Consider the following 13911-nt stretch of genomic DNA (forward strand, 5'->3'; position numbering starts at 1 on the left):
CAGTGCACATCACAGATCGCCTGCAGAACGCAAGTCTGACTCTCCCTCTTTTTCTTTCTTCCAGACACTTTTATAGTTGTTCTTTGTTGTTTCCTTTGATCTGGAGCAGATGTTGCTCGTGCTGGAAGATGGAGGTTTGCATGTTTTATGAAAGGGAAGCAGGGCACTCTCTCCAAGGCTGTGCCATGGGCTGAGACCCCTTGGCTGGGGCAAACACCTGTTCTGCCTCACTCCCACACCAGAAAGGGTTTGCTGGTCTGGAAAGATCACAGATGTCTTTCTGCACTATTGCTTGGCTCCCAAAACTGGGAGAAAGGGGGTGCTTAAGGCAAAAAAAATGCAGTTGCTCCTTGAAGAAGGAATAGGCAACTTGATTTGAAATCCCCTTGCCAGTCTGAGGTGGAGAGGTTGTTCCAGAAGCACCCTCCCCTCAGCCTGGTGTGTGGCTGAAATTTGGGGTGCTGGGGTGTGAGGAGACAGAGATGGGGACAAGGGATCAGGGAGAGGACAGCCTGGGCAAGCAGCACAGTCAATACATTCCAGGAGGGTGGATGGGGAGCTGATGATGATGGAAATGGAGGTAGCAGGGCCCAAGCAAGAAAGCAAAGCTGGTGATGGTTATACATTTTGGGATGAGCTATAAAAGGCAGCTGGAGGAATAATCAGGGAGGGCCTCAGTGCTGCAGTGGGTGCTGTGGGAGAGGCAGCAGAGGAGTGGCAGAAATGCTCAGGGAGCCCCCCCACATTCCCAGGACGTGAAGATCTGTGTGCAGCACTGCTGTGGGATGCAGGCATGGGATCTGTGAGCTGCACACCTGTTCTGGCAGGAGCGGGTGTTTGGAGGTGAAAGCAGAGCAGGGATATGTCTGTGCCAGTGGCAGGAGGGTGTCTGTGCGCCAGGGAATAGATGTGTGTCGGCAGGCACATATGCTTGGAACCAGAAAGACATCTATCACCTGCCTGAGCACCCTCAAACGTGCAGCTCACCATATGCTTTGGTTAAATATTTAAGCAAGCTGCTTTCTGTCCTGGGGACTCCTTTTGTGCACCACATTGGGACAAGCTGGGGGCATGCCCAGGGCACCTGTGGGGCGCTGAGAGCACCCAAAGACCTTCCCCAGAGCTGTGGTGAAGCTGGAGGGGGAAAAAAGAAAGAGTTGGATCAATAAAGCACCAGCCTGCCTGTGGGGAAATCTGTGCAGTGTCACCGGAGCAGCTTGGCCAACACTGCCATGTTTAATCACTCCCGAGCAAGAGAGATGCTGAACACAAAAGGACTGCCCGCAAGGAGAGGGTTCCCGCCTGGGAAGCCTGCATTTACTTAGCTTTATTTATTTATTCATTCCCAAAGGGGCACAGCTCCATCTGCGTCCTGCTTTCAGCATAGGAAATGTCTCCTCTGCCCCACTGCTGCAGAAATGCCAAGTGCTGGTGAAAGTCCTTTAATGCAGAGGGAATGGAAATGCCAGTGACTGTTAAATAATATTCAATATATACTTGGATCATTTATTTATTAAGATTTCCCTCTCTAGTCTGGTAAAAGCCTTACAAACACCTGTTGTGTCTCTAGAAAGGCATTTGGAATAGTTTGTGCAGTAAAATATTCAAATATTTAATTAGCATACAATAACCACCGTGTTAAATCCTACCACTGCATAGACAATTCCAGACTTAGTTAACAGCTTCAGTGACGTTTCTCTGGTTTGCTTCCCAGATGTTCTTGCCTCTTCTCACTCCAGATGGGCCACAGTAAATTGCATCTCCCTCACAGTGTCCTGAGCTTGCCAGAGTATGGTGAACTTTTGCCCTGTTGCATGAACAGTTTGAGCTGCTTTTTGTAGAATTATGGAAAGGTTAGAGTTGAAAGGGACCTTAAAGACCCTCTAGTTCCATCCCCTGCTGTGGGCAGGGATGCCTTCCACTCTCCCAGACTGCTCCAAGCCCTGTCCAGCCTGGCCTTGAGCAGTTCCAGGGATGGGGCAGCCACAGCTTCTCTGGGCAACCTATCCCAAAACCTCACAACACTCATTGTAAAAAACTTATACCTGTTCTAAATCAACCCTCCTCAGGTTAAAGGCATTCCCCCTTGTCCCATCAATCAAAGCCAAGTTTAAATTGTTTTAATTATGTTTTATAACCTGGTCAGTTGATTTTTGTCTCTCGCCTGGGTAGGTAAAAGTGGGTCTGTGCAGTCCCAGAGTAGCAGTGTAAAGTCTGACTTGCTTTTTTTAAAGCTTCTGCAAAACAAGCTGAATTGGGTCGATGTGGATTCAGCAGTTAAAAACATCAGAAAGGTTTCTCTGTGATGCAGCAAACAGCGCATTAAAGTTGATGGATATTGCTTTTGTTTTTTTGGGACTTAGAGCTGGTAGCTCTTGCTGCTTCCCAGGCAAAAGTGGGCGATCACTGCGCCTCTGCTTGGCTCTTCCCACCTCTCCAAAATGACCATGGTAATACCCCCTTGGCCTGTTTTTGTTGTGGAGACCACACAATCTGTGTTTTTAGAGCACACTTGGATTTCCTGGCTGGCAGTCCCAGCCTCACCAGGAACACAGTGGGGCAGTCATAACGACATTGTAATTAATTACATCTCCTCAATGGACCTGGCCATGGGCAGAGCATTCCCATCTCTGAGTGGTCCCATGAGGAATGTGCTGTCCCCTTAGTGACACTGAAGCATATTAATATTTTTAGGTGTTGTCTTTGTGCCCTCCAATGTCCTGCCCCAGCGCCCCCTCTCTTTGGGAGCAGCTGATCCAGAGCTGTTCTCCAGTGCATGATTAGCAGATTAGCCATCATGCCCAGAGCAGCAAAAAAATGAACTCCCAGAAGCCCTTCAAAACAGAGAATAATTCATTACCCACCTTGATTTCCACTTAAAATGTACTTTAACTACACTTCCAACTACAAACCCTAAATCACCATCATGTTCACAAAAAATCCATCATTTTTTATTTTATTGCACGGCACTGGCATGACATAATCCCTTCCAGAGCGTCTTGGAGTGCTTTACGGATCAATAAATTACTTACCTGCACAGCAGAGGCATTGCGTGCAAGGCCATTGCAGTCATTCCACCTTGGCGCAGCCCAGGAGGGTGTGGGAGGTGGGGAGAGGCAGGGGAGGGAGCCCCAGGAGTGGGGTCCAAGCCAGGATTTGGGGTGTTGGGCTGCAGCCCCACGTGGGGTGATGAATCTGGCTGTCCCAGCAAGGGTGGAAGGTATGGGTGATTTGTGGCTGTCCTGCAAAGCGCTGCAGCAGGGTGCCAGTGCCTGCTAGGCTCTGGAGAAAGTCTGGAAATAAACCTGAGAAGGTGACAGTCTTTATTATATTCTGCAGGTGCAGGCTGATAACAGCTGGTGATGCTTTTCCCTCCTACATCCCCACCAGAAGATCTCCCGGCCCTCCCCAGCAGCCACATCATGTCCTCTGCTCATGGAGCAGCAGGAGCTGAGTGCTCCCTGCTTGATCCTCATCCCTTCCCAGCCCCCTCCTCATCACCCCATCCTGTACCTGTGTTCCCTCCTGTATCTGATTCACTCCTACATGCTCTGGATGGCAGTGCCATTGCAGGGGGATGTTTTTCATCCCCACAGAATTTCCCTCCCTATGCAGGGTGGTCAACCTTAGAGGCTCCTCAGCAGATTCTCTCTTCATTCCCAGCTCCTCTTGGTGCTCCTGTGCTTGCAGGGACCTGGCAGAGAGGAAAAGCTGCAGGAGTTTGAAGGAAACAATCATATTTCCTCAGGATGATGCTCTGCTGGGAACGGTTTGTCATGGCTAGGAGGACACAAGGAATGCTGGAAGTGGGGTAGGAAGAAGTACTGTCTCACACCACGGAGGAGTTTCTCGAGCCTCCCTAAAATGACTGAATCCCCTCTGGCTACAGTTTCTTCCCACTTCAGCTGTGTCTTCTCTGCCCCCTCTTTTCCCTGTTTGTTCCTGCCAAGTCAGATGAGACTGATGGACTACTGCAAAAATTGTCAAAGCTGAGGGAGGATGGAAATTCAGCCTCCTTCACCCACAGTCTAAGATTTGAGTTGAAGCAGAACCAATTTAATTTTCCTTCTCCTCTTTGCATCATTGCAGTGTCTCCAAAAATCACCGAGATCTCTTCTGACATCTCCATCAACGAGGGTGGCAACGTCAGCCTCACCTGCATAGCCACGGGCAGGCCAGACCCAACAATCACCTGGAGACACATCTCACCCAAAGGTAAGAACCAAACATTATCTGAAATATTTTGGGAAGGGCACAGCACTCTTTGTGAGCGGCTGGGGAGGGGTCGGTGGCTCGTTCTGTTGCCAGGAGAAGGTGAAATGCACCAAAAAGATGTGATTCAACACAGGAATTAGTGACTTTGGTGGAGGAACTTCCATCCTGGTGGTCTGGAAGAGGAGTTGATGGTTTTTGTCCTGTGGAGGACTGGCTGTAGGTGCCAGGTTGGGGTTGTTGTGCTTAGAGATTTATAGAATCAGGGAATACTCTCTGTTGGAAGGGAGACACAAGAATCGTGGAGTTTCTGCATGGGCCACTCACATTGCACATTGAACGTGCTTGTCTGGCCATGTTTTGAAAATTTTTCAGGCAATTCTTACAGGTTGCTTCAAAGGGGGATTGTAAATAGTGCAAATGAGCAGGAAAACACATGAAGCATTAATTGGTGGCCTTGTTAATTGGTAAGCAAACCCTCAGCAGAACTGTGTGGGTGTGACTGCTGGGAAGCAAATTCCCAGGCGTGCAGGACTGTATAATTTCACCCCCCTTTCCCAGCTGCTTTTTGGCACTTGTTTTGCATTCTGCTGCCCTGTTATTCCCAGGCGGGTGCGAGGCTCTCGTGGGTGAGCCGGGGGTGAGATCCGGAGGCTCCGGCTGGGATGAGCCGTGCGGCCAAGCGGCAACGCCTGCCTCTGATCCTCTGATCCTGTCTAAGCACTTCAGTTCCGCCTCAGAGTCCTGTTTCCCCTGGGGTTTTACCAACATGGGCAGTTGTTCCAGACATCTGCCTCAAGCTCTCCTTGGGGATGCCCGGCCAGGCTGTCCGGCAGCCGAAGGAGCCGGCGCAGGGGCGGCAGTGGCGGATGGCGCCGTGGCTGCTCTGCCTGCCCAGCTCCTGATGAGGGCTGCGGTGTCTCGCTGCATCTCCATTGATTTTTTGCTATTTGTCTGTGCTGGAGCAACTGGCTGGGCCAGATCCATCACTCTGCAAAGCCCAGGCTGAGCGAGCTGAGTTGGCGGCATTTCAGCCCCTTCCCTTGTCAGGAGCGTCTACAAACCATTCCCCCAGAGCACATTTTGGCTTATTCACTCTAGGTGGTCTTGCTTCTGAGCTGGTGGCTTTGGTCAGGGTCTTTGCATGGATCCATGTGCTCCTCCCCATCCCTGAGCATCTCTCTATGGAACCAAAGTTGCTCTCACATTTACGGTTGAAGCACTCTCCATGCGTTCCCACCTTGAAGCTTCTTCCTACTCTTCCCCTTGTCTACCCTGACAACATATTTTTGTTTTGCTCAGCCTCCTCAGTACCTGTTTTTCACAAGCATCTTGTTTTGCCACAGCCCCGCTCTCCTTCCTACATCTCCTCCTGCTCCCCAGAACCCTTGTCTCCCACTCATGTGCCCCTTGCTGCCTTCTCCCACATGCCATCCATCCTGTCCTAACCAGGCTCCCAGCTCCTGATGCCTCTGTCTTTCACCAGGGCTATTTTCTCTGTTTGCTGCCATCCAGCAGGTTTTTTTCCCCAGGGAATCTTTACATGCGCTTGAACCAGATGTTTCCATTTTACTTAGGACTTAGCTGCTATGGAAACTGAGGATGCACCAGGAGAGGAAGAGTGAGCTAATCAGAAATTACCTGTGGCGCTGTGTAATTTGCAGCAGCAGCTCTTTCCTGATTTTGGCCATGATTAGGCATTCTGCTTTCAAAACTCAAAGGGAACAAATGATCACAGAGATTTACCAGAGCCTGGTCTCCTGCTGATGGAGGGTGATGAGCCCAGAGGTGGCCCAGGACAACTTCCATGGCTGCTCATCTCTGTGGGCAGCTCCTCTGTTTCTAGGTCTGCCAAGCCACCAAGGGGAACCTCTACTTCTCCATTTTGCATTCACCACACACAGCAAAGATGAAGATCAGGAGTGTGAGGACTGAAATGAGAACCAGAGAAAATGCATAGAGGTGCTATAGCAGATCTGGGATGTAGGATACATTCTAATTCAGAGTGCCAGGGCCAAGCAATACCCAAAGCTTGCTGCTGGCCCCTCTTGGTTGTTGTGCTTCTACTCATCCCATGGGAAGTTTTGAGCAAGCTGCCTCCTGTTCCTTCTCACCATCTTCCTCCATTTCTCATGAAGTGGTGGAGAAAAGGGACAAGGGAGAATTGTTTGAGAGAATGCTGGTGCATAATTTGAGTTCACACAGTGGGTGGGGAAGTGGCTCTCAGCAGTGCTGCTTGGCACAGGCTGTGCCAGCCCTGTGTGTGCCAGGCACGGCCCCACCAGGAGCTGAAGGACTGGTCCCCAAGCTGACACTGGTGAGTGCTGCTCTGTGCAAAGGCACTGCACAGTTTTTATTATTTCCTTGGTACCTGTGAGCACACAGTGCACCTCTTGGTAGGAAATGGAGCAAATAAGAGTGTTTGCTCACCAGGGAGTGCATGGGAAGGCCTTTCAGAGGATATACACCAAGAGCAGCTCAGCTCCCTGGTGACTGATCTCACTTGAGACCCTGTGCCAGCCACTCCAGGCTCCTCTGACTGCTTGGCTCTTCTGTCTCTGCTCCAATGAATTTGCATTCAGTGGCTTGGCCTCGTAAACTCTGCTGAATTTGGCTGCCTACAGCTGTTGCCATGTTCTAGGAGTTGTGAAACCCATTTTGGAAGCTCTCCTTGGTTTGGGGGCTGGAGGAGTTCCTACAGCTGGGATGAGATCAAGTTCATGCTATAACTCAAGAGCTCAGTGGACCTGAGCAAGAGAATTTTCTGCTTCTGATTTTGAGAAATGCAGGTATGTTGGCCCTGTTGGTGCCTCCATTAGTTCTCAGACCTTGGTCCTACCTGTGCCCATCCTCATCCTCCTGCATGAACAAAAGTAGGCTTCTGACTCTGGAGAAATGTTTTGTGAGCCTGTGGCCAGTCCAAATAAGGTGTGATCCAGCCTGTCTTCTGTCCCTCTGCCTCAGGTCTCTCTGTCTTATTTCATTTCCCCTCCCAGTAATGCTGTATTAACTCACAGCAACTCCTGTTAATGCAGCTGAACAGATTGAGGTGGAAAAAGAAGTGAAGCTGCTGGAGTCACAGCTTCTTCTGCCTCAGCAGAGGAGGCTTAACAGCTTAGAGGCTCTGTCCTGGACTTGGATGCTCCAGCTGGCATCACAAGTACCAGCAGAGCTGCCAGTCACTGGGACGTCAAAACTCAGCTCTGTGAAACTGCTGTGAGGTGCCAAGATGTGCCATGGGATGGGGCAGCTCCATCCCTTCTTGGTACCCTTGTGGGGCCCAGACCCTTGGCATGGCAATTAAGAGAGGCATCTTGGGGACAAAAGGAGGGAGAAAAAGAGGCAAAGAGTGAAAGAATTATGTACAGAACAGTGGTCTGGATGTAACACTTGGCATGAAGGCAGCAGCATGTCCCCAGAGGAGGGAGAAGTTGCATAGACTTGGACTCAGGGGTCTATGTGTGCCCATAAACATACATTTTGCACCCTTAGGTGCAGAGCATGTCTGTGTTTCTGAGTCTTTGGCTGGATTACAGTCCCCAGCCTCGTGTGCTGATGCTGTCTGTAAACTGCAGCAAGGTCTTCTAGTTAATAGCCTGGTTTTGGTCACTCAGGTGTTTCCATAGTTACTGGGCTTTTTATTTATTTTTGGGGGGGTAACTGATGTTGTCATGGCGATTGTCATATTGTCAGGCCAGTTTTCATCTCTCAGTGGATGAAGGCTGAGGTTTCTTGGCGGGGATAAAGTACAGCACGCTGGGCCACCGGGCTCAGGGTGACGCCAAGGCACTGGCACAGAGAGTGGCACCACGTTGAGCTATCCAGGGGATATTTATCTGTGCTGCAGACACAAAACTGGTCATGCCTCCCATTAAGCTTGGGAAATGTGCCAAGGAATTGAAGTGAGGGATCTTCCAGGAGGAATGAAGGCTCAGCAGCCTCTGTCCCAGGAGGAGCAGGCACCATTTAGCAGCAATGATGAGGAGGGCTGTGTGGGCAGACAAATGGGATTATTGTGCCATGGCCGGGCCAGAGGCACAAGGAAAGGGTGTAAAACTGGGTGTGTGCATGCAGATCCCTCCACTGGCTCATCCAGCACCGCTCTGCCACACACAGACATCCCGAGCCAGAGGCTGCATCCAAGTCGTCATCCTTAATGACCCTTGATGGACTTTTCTGCCATGGTTTTATCTAATTGCTTTTTGATTATTGCTGTAGTATGATGGATTCTGGTGTGAGGCTTAAGACAGTGGCTGCCAGGGTAGGAAAACATTATGGTTTGGCTGATGGTGTATTTACTTGTAAGAGGTCTGATTGAGAGGTCTTTGTGGTGGGAATCCCTCATTAATCTCAGGATTAAGCTGGGTGCTGAAAGCTGGATCCCGTGCAGAGCTGGAGTCCTGAGCTGTCATTTGTGGGGCAGGTGATGCCTCAGGGCTACCAGGCAGACACTGGGGAGGTGCCTGGAGGATCCTGATGTGGCCACATCCAGGATATCGCCCATGATCAGCCCGTTTAACCTCTGTGGCCTCCCTGGAAGAGGAACAATCGCAGTCCCTTTTCTCACAGAGCTGCAGGAGGATAAACACATTCCAGACGTGAGGCACTCAGAGGCAGCAGTAATCACAGCTCGTATACACACTTAAGATAGATGAGACACGGTGGCCTGATGTGGCAGAGGTCTCATGAGATCATCTGTCTATACATCAACAGCAAACCAGCAAAGGGACTCTGGGAGAAGTCTGGTGTATTTGGGTATATTGATTCTTCCTGGCTCTTGGCAAGGCTTAAAACAAGAGGACAAACATCTGCAAAAATTATCCAGCTTGAAGAGGTGCTTGTACCTGGGAAGGGGAGACATCCTCCTGTCTCAGAGGTTTGTCCATTGAGCACATTGCCTGCCATCTTCATCCTCCCTGGAGAGGAGGCAGAGGATATTTATAGGTTGGACATCAGATCTGGAGCCCAGCTGGGAGGCACAGGGAGAAGGGGGATCCTCTTGGGTGGGAAAATCTCTGCCTGCTTTTGTGCTGCCTTGTTCCTCCCCTGATCAGCTGCACGTGCTATGAGATTGCTCCCGTTAGCCTGTCCTCATGTCACCTCATTATTGGTAGGACCAGAGAGCCTCTGTCCTCTGCTGGCCCCTTTAGCAGGGAAATACCTCTCAGAGGGAGCAGATGGCTCGTGTAAGGCTCCTTCTATGTTCATCCTGGGTTTTGTGTCTCTGCTCTGCCTCTTTTCTGCTTTGGAGATTTGCTTTGAGCCAACATGAGTGGTGTGTCAAAGGAGGGAAGCGAGTGCTCCTGCTGTGTGATGGAGCACAGAGCCCAGCCTGAGCTGCTGGTTGGGATGGGATGGGATGGGATGGGTTGGGATAGGATAGGATAGGATAGGATAGGATAGGATAGGATAGGATAGGATAGGATAGGATGGGACGGGACGGGATGGGATGGGTTTGGATGGGATGGGATGGGATGGGATGGGTTTGGATTGGATGGGATGGGTTGGGATGGCCGACATGTTGTACATACTGTCCCACCTCACTTTACTGCATATGTCCCTCCTATCTTTTGGTGTCTGGGTGACTCAAAAGAGGGTCAACTGATGGCCAAGCACCTTGTCCTCCTAGGGGCAGTTGCAGGCCTGGGCTCCACTGTATTAACTGGAGCATTTCAACTGGTTCCAATCCTGTCGGCAGCTCAACCATCCCCTTGTTTACTGTTGAAATAATTACTGCTTTGCCATAATATTAGCTCTGAGCCGTGACTCCATTACCATTATCACCGGAATATTACCCATTTATTATCTCCCAGCAACCCTGGAAGATGAACACTAGGCTTCAGAGACCAATTGTTTTACAACAGACAGGATCTTGGTGTGCATTGTTTAATGAGGTAAACTACATTATAGCCAGCATTAATTTGGCTCCGGTGCTCTCCACTAAATCATTGTTAACCTGTAAGTCTGCCACCACTTTTGATACTCCTTTAATCAATGTTTGCCAGACAGAGCAGCTGGGCAAATGGTCAGCAGTGGTCCAACTCTGCTTGTATCATGTAGGGTATACAAACAGGAGAAATAAATGGGATGAAGTGGCCATGGAGAAGCAGGACTTTTGGATGGACCCTGTTTTTTTGTGTGGTTGTGGTGATGGAGGCAACTGGCATTGCCATGGGTTGCTTGAGAAGAGTGTGGACCCATATGACCACCAGCAATATCCTGACAGGGGGATCAGAGGGAATATTCAGTCTGTTGAGTGCCAGCAGCTTCTCCATCATGTCCCATGGGAGAGGGATGTGGCCCAGCAGGGGACAGAATCTGGTGGAATAATTTCATGAGCTCCAGGTTGTTCTTTTGCCAAGGAATGACTAAAACTTGGTTAGCGTGACATGTGGGGAGCTTCTTTTAGCATTTCCCTTCCTGATGCACCCTAGTTCCTCCTGCTTGTTCAAAGCAATGGGAGATTATGTACTTTTATGTGTATAAAAGTAATATTTTTGGCTCCCTGCATGGTGGAAATGAACTCTTGGAGCTGATTTTGCATATTTGGCATAGATACCTCTAAAATATGCATCTTGGTACAAAAATAACAAGACCCCTTCCAGCTACAAATGAGGCAATGTCTTTCCCTTAAAAAAGGAGGGGAAAAAAACCTCTTGGTTTCAAGACATTCCCTAAATGCAGCTTTGCAATGTCACACTTTCCCAGTCTGCCAGAGGCAGAGAGAGGTCTGCTCCTCAGCACAGTTTGGGGAAGCAGCTGCCTGCTGGCCTAATAGGGGGCAAAACCAGGAAGCTCTGCCTGCACCCCCAAATTTTGTCCTGTGTCTTATCCCCTTGGTCCCTGACCACCTTTCCCACAAAGGTGAGACCACTGAGGAGTTGCAAATGCCCTGATCTGTGCTCTCCATGGCATCTCCCTGCAGGAAGAATGGGATGTGTTAATGGCGTGGTGGGACAAAGAGGACAAAGCCCAACACACCAGCAATGTCAGCTTTTTGTTGGATTTTCCATCTCTTCTTTCTTGCTGAACACAACTCCCTGTTTCCCTGATAAATGCGTGGCTTTGTGTCGCTCCCTGCCTGGGACTCTCCTTTCATTCAGCTGGCCTGGGGAAGAGCAAGGGACAGGAGTGTCTGAGATTCAAGAGATCTCCACGCAAATTAAAACCTTTTATCAGCCCCTAATAGCTGTGCAAACTAATTATATTTGGGCCAAACTTTGCCAGTGACTCCCTTGAGGTATTATTATAAAAATCTGAGCTGTGGAAATGCGTCCCCATTCTGTCAACACCAGGTCGCTCCAGCTATAGAAAACTCTGCTCTGGCTCTTTTTAGCTCCCGTGATGTGCTTTGCATAAGCTGCTGCTGTTGTTTTCAGGAAGGAGAGAGCCTGGCTGGGCTGTGTCACACGTGGCCCAGGTCTGCTGAGCCAAGGACAGGGCTGTGTGCTGGGTAGTAGCGCTGAAATATTTATTTGCACAAGTCCTGTGGGCTTGGCTCAGTTTGTGGCCATCAGTGTGGCTTTGGGGCTGTGGGTGCACAAGTGCTTCCATCCCTGGAGAAATGGGATGTGGTGATGAGGGGTGCGAAGGATGCTGGAGAGGTGGGGATGCTCAAACACACCAGGCAGGGGATGGGAATGAGCAGCCCAAAGAGAAAGCGCGTACGGCTCTCTGTGGATGGCTTTCCCAGTGCCAATTCCTTGCTGGGTGGCTCCTTGTGGTTTTGGAGCTGATTTCCCCCCACATTTGTTCTTTTTTTTTTCCTGGCATCACCATTTGCTTCATTCTTTGCCTTATGATCTTGTTCCCAAGCTTGCACGGGGTAGGGCACCAAAGATAACCCCCATGTTCACCCACCCCCACTGTGCATAGATGGAGGCAGCACAAGGAAATGCTTTGAGCCAAACTTCCCAGAGGGAAGGAGGATTTTGCCCTGTGCCACCATTCTCCCACCATCCCTGTGCTCTTCCCGGGGCACAGATTGCCAGCTAATGGGGTGGAGCTTCTGCGAGCACTCTCCATTAATGGAGCAGAATATAAACAGAATAAAGCCTTCATTTCCCAGGCTGTGATTTCATTATTAATATACTTTACAGTTCACAGGTTGTTCATTTGCTTCCATGTTTTCTCAGCTGGTGTAATCTGCTGCGCAGAGTGAGAAGAGTCATAAAATTTCCATTTCCAGTTGAATGTGCGTCCAATTCGCCATGAAATGTTTCTCTCTGTCGTGAATATTAAGTGCCCAAGGAGTCAGTGGCCCTGGGATTAAGCAGGGCAGGTTGCCAGCCCCTCTCTGGTTCCCAGGGGTGCAGGAGAGAATGGGTGTAGAGAAGGAAAGGTGACAAGGCAAAGTGGGGGGACTGAGGGAAAAACCACGTGGCAGAGAGAGGAAGAGGGAAAAGAGGAGGAGAGAAAGTGAGGATAGAGGGAAAGGGAGGAAATTGAGTGGCAAAGAGGCTTTAAGGAGGGATGTGGTGGGTGAAGGATGCTCTGACAGGACTGACCTACACTCACCTCCTTGTTTCCCTGTCCCATCACCTTGACACTTGTCAGGGAAGATGCTGCACCAGTGTTTGCCCCAGTTTGTAAATCAGTTGTTGATGTCTGTGCTCGGTCACTGCCATGGGCCTCAGGGCTGTGCCCTTCCCCTGGCCTGAATATGGGTAGAAAAAGTCTCCTTGTCTCTGAGGAGACTGAGAAATGCTGCTGGGCTTGTAAGGGCAAGGAGAGCCAGAGTGGCTCAACTGCCTTACACCAAGCTGGAGAATAACAGGGAAGCTACAGCCACGGAGCTGTAGCACCACTGCAGACGCAGAAAAAGGACTTTTCACATGAATTTGGGGAAGAAAAAAAATCATGTTCTGCCCATGTTAAACAGCTAGCAGTAAATTTGCTGTGTATTTAGGATATTTAATGTCTTGTAGCCAAGCAACGGGTTTCTGGGACAAGGAAGCAGAAATTTGGGTAGTTGTGGCAGGTGGTCATGCCCTGAGGCTGGGAAGGTGGTGAGACCAGCAGTGCCATGGAGGGGTGCCCACAGCTGCAGCGCCACTGGCAGTGGGCACATCTGGCAGGACATCTGGCACATTGCTGCAGCTGGAGGTGGTGGGAAATGTGTGCCCTGGTTACCCCTCCCTGGCCTTGCAATAGAAGCACAGGATGTGGTGTAACTGCTGGGAAAGGGGACAAAAAGGCAAATCATGGTGATGTGTCCAGGCTGTGGGGGTAACTTGGGTGCTACCCCGAGCTGATGGCATCGTTTCCTTCCGACTCTTTGCTGAAATTACTTCAGCCACAGCATTCTTCACTGCAGGGAAAAAAAATGCCTCTTCCTTTCCCATCTTCTCTCGGTTGAGTCAAGATAATAATAGTCTTTTTCTGATCCCCTGAACTTTCCCATCTGCTTGGTAAAACAATGGCAATTCTTTTTCCTCCTGGCCTCTCTCTCTGTCTTCCTCTCTTTTATTTTTATTCTCCTATGGTATAATTTAAAGCCAGAGCAATGCTGTAGCCCATGGGTTTTTCCCCTTCCTGTGACATACTGCTGTTATTTAAAATGGCATTTCCCTTGCAGAGCAATGCCTCTCACTGCCCTCCCAGGTCCTCTAGGAGCGCCAATACCTACACAGAGGCCTGAGGGGGGGATGATGGGCTCCAAGAAAGGGGCTCAGCCCCGCCTCCAGTCCCCCAATCTCA

The 13911-nt window shown here is 50.0% G+C and overlaps 1 protein-coding gene across 4 annotated transcripts in view; it reads left to right on the forward strand.

The window, feature by feature from the left end:
- The window catches only part of LOC132083618 (protein CEPU-1), a 391422-nt gene that overhangs the window by 359768 nt on the left and 17743 nt on the right, over positions 1–13911 (forward strand). For all 4 annotated transcript variants that reach the window (XM_059488402.1, XM_059488404.1, XM_059488401.1 and 1 more), the window contains one exon: positions 4090–4215. In XM_059488402.1, the coding sequence (XP_059344385.1) occupies positions 4090–4215 (126 nt within the window). The remainder of the gene's footprint in view (positions 1–4089; positions 4216–13911) is intronic.

Source organism: Ammospiza nelsoni, chromosome 24 (assembly GCF_027579445.1).
Source record: "Ammospiza nelsoni isolate bAmmNel1 chromosome 24, bAmmNel1.pri, whole genome shotgun sequence".
In the NCBI taxonomy this organism is placed as follows: domain Eukaryota; kingdom Metazoa; phylum Chordata; class Aves; order Passeriformes; family Passerellidae; genus Ammospiza; species Ammospiza nelsoni.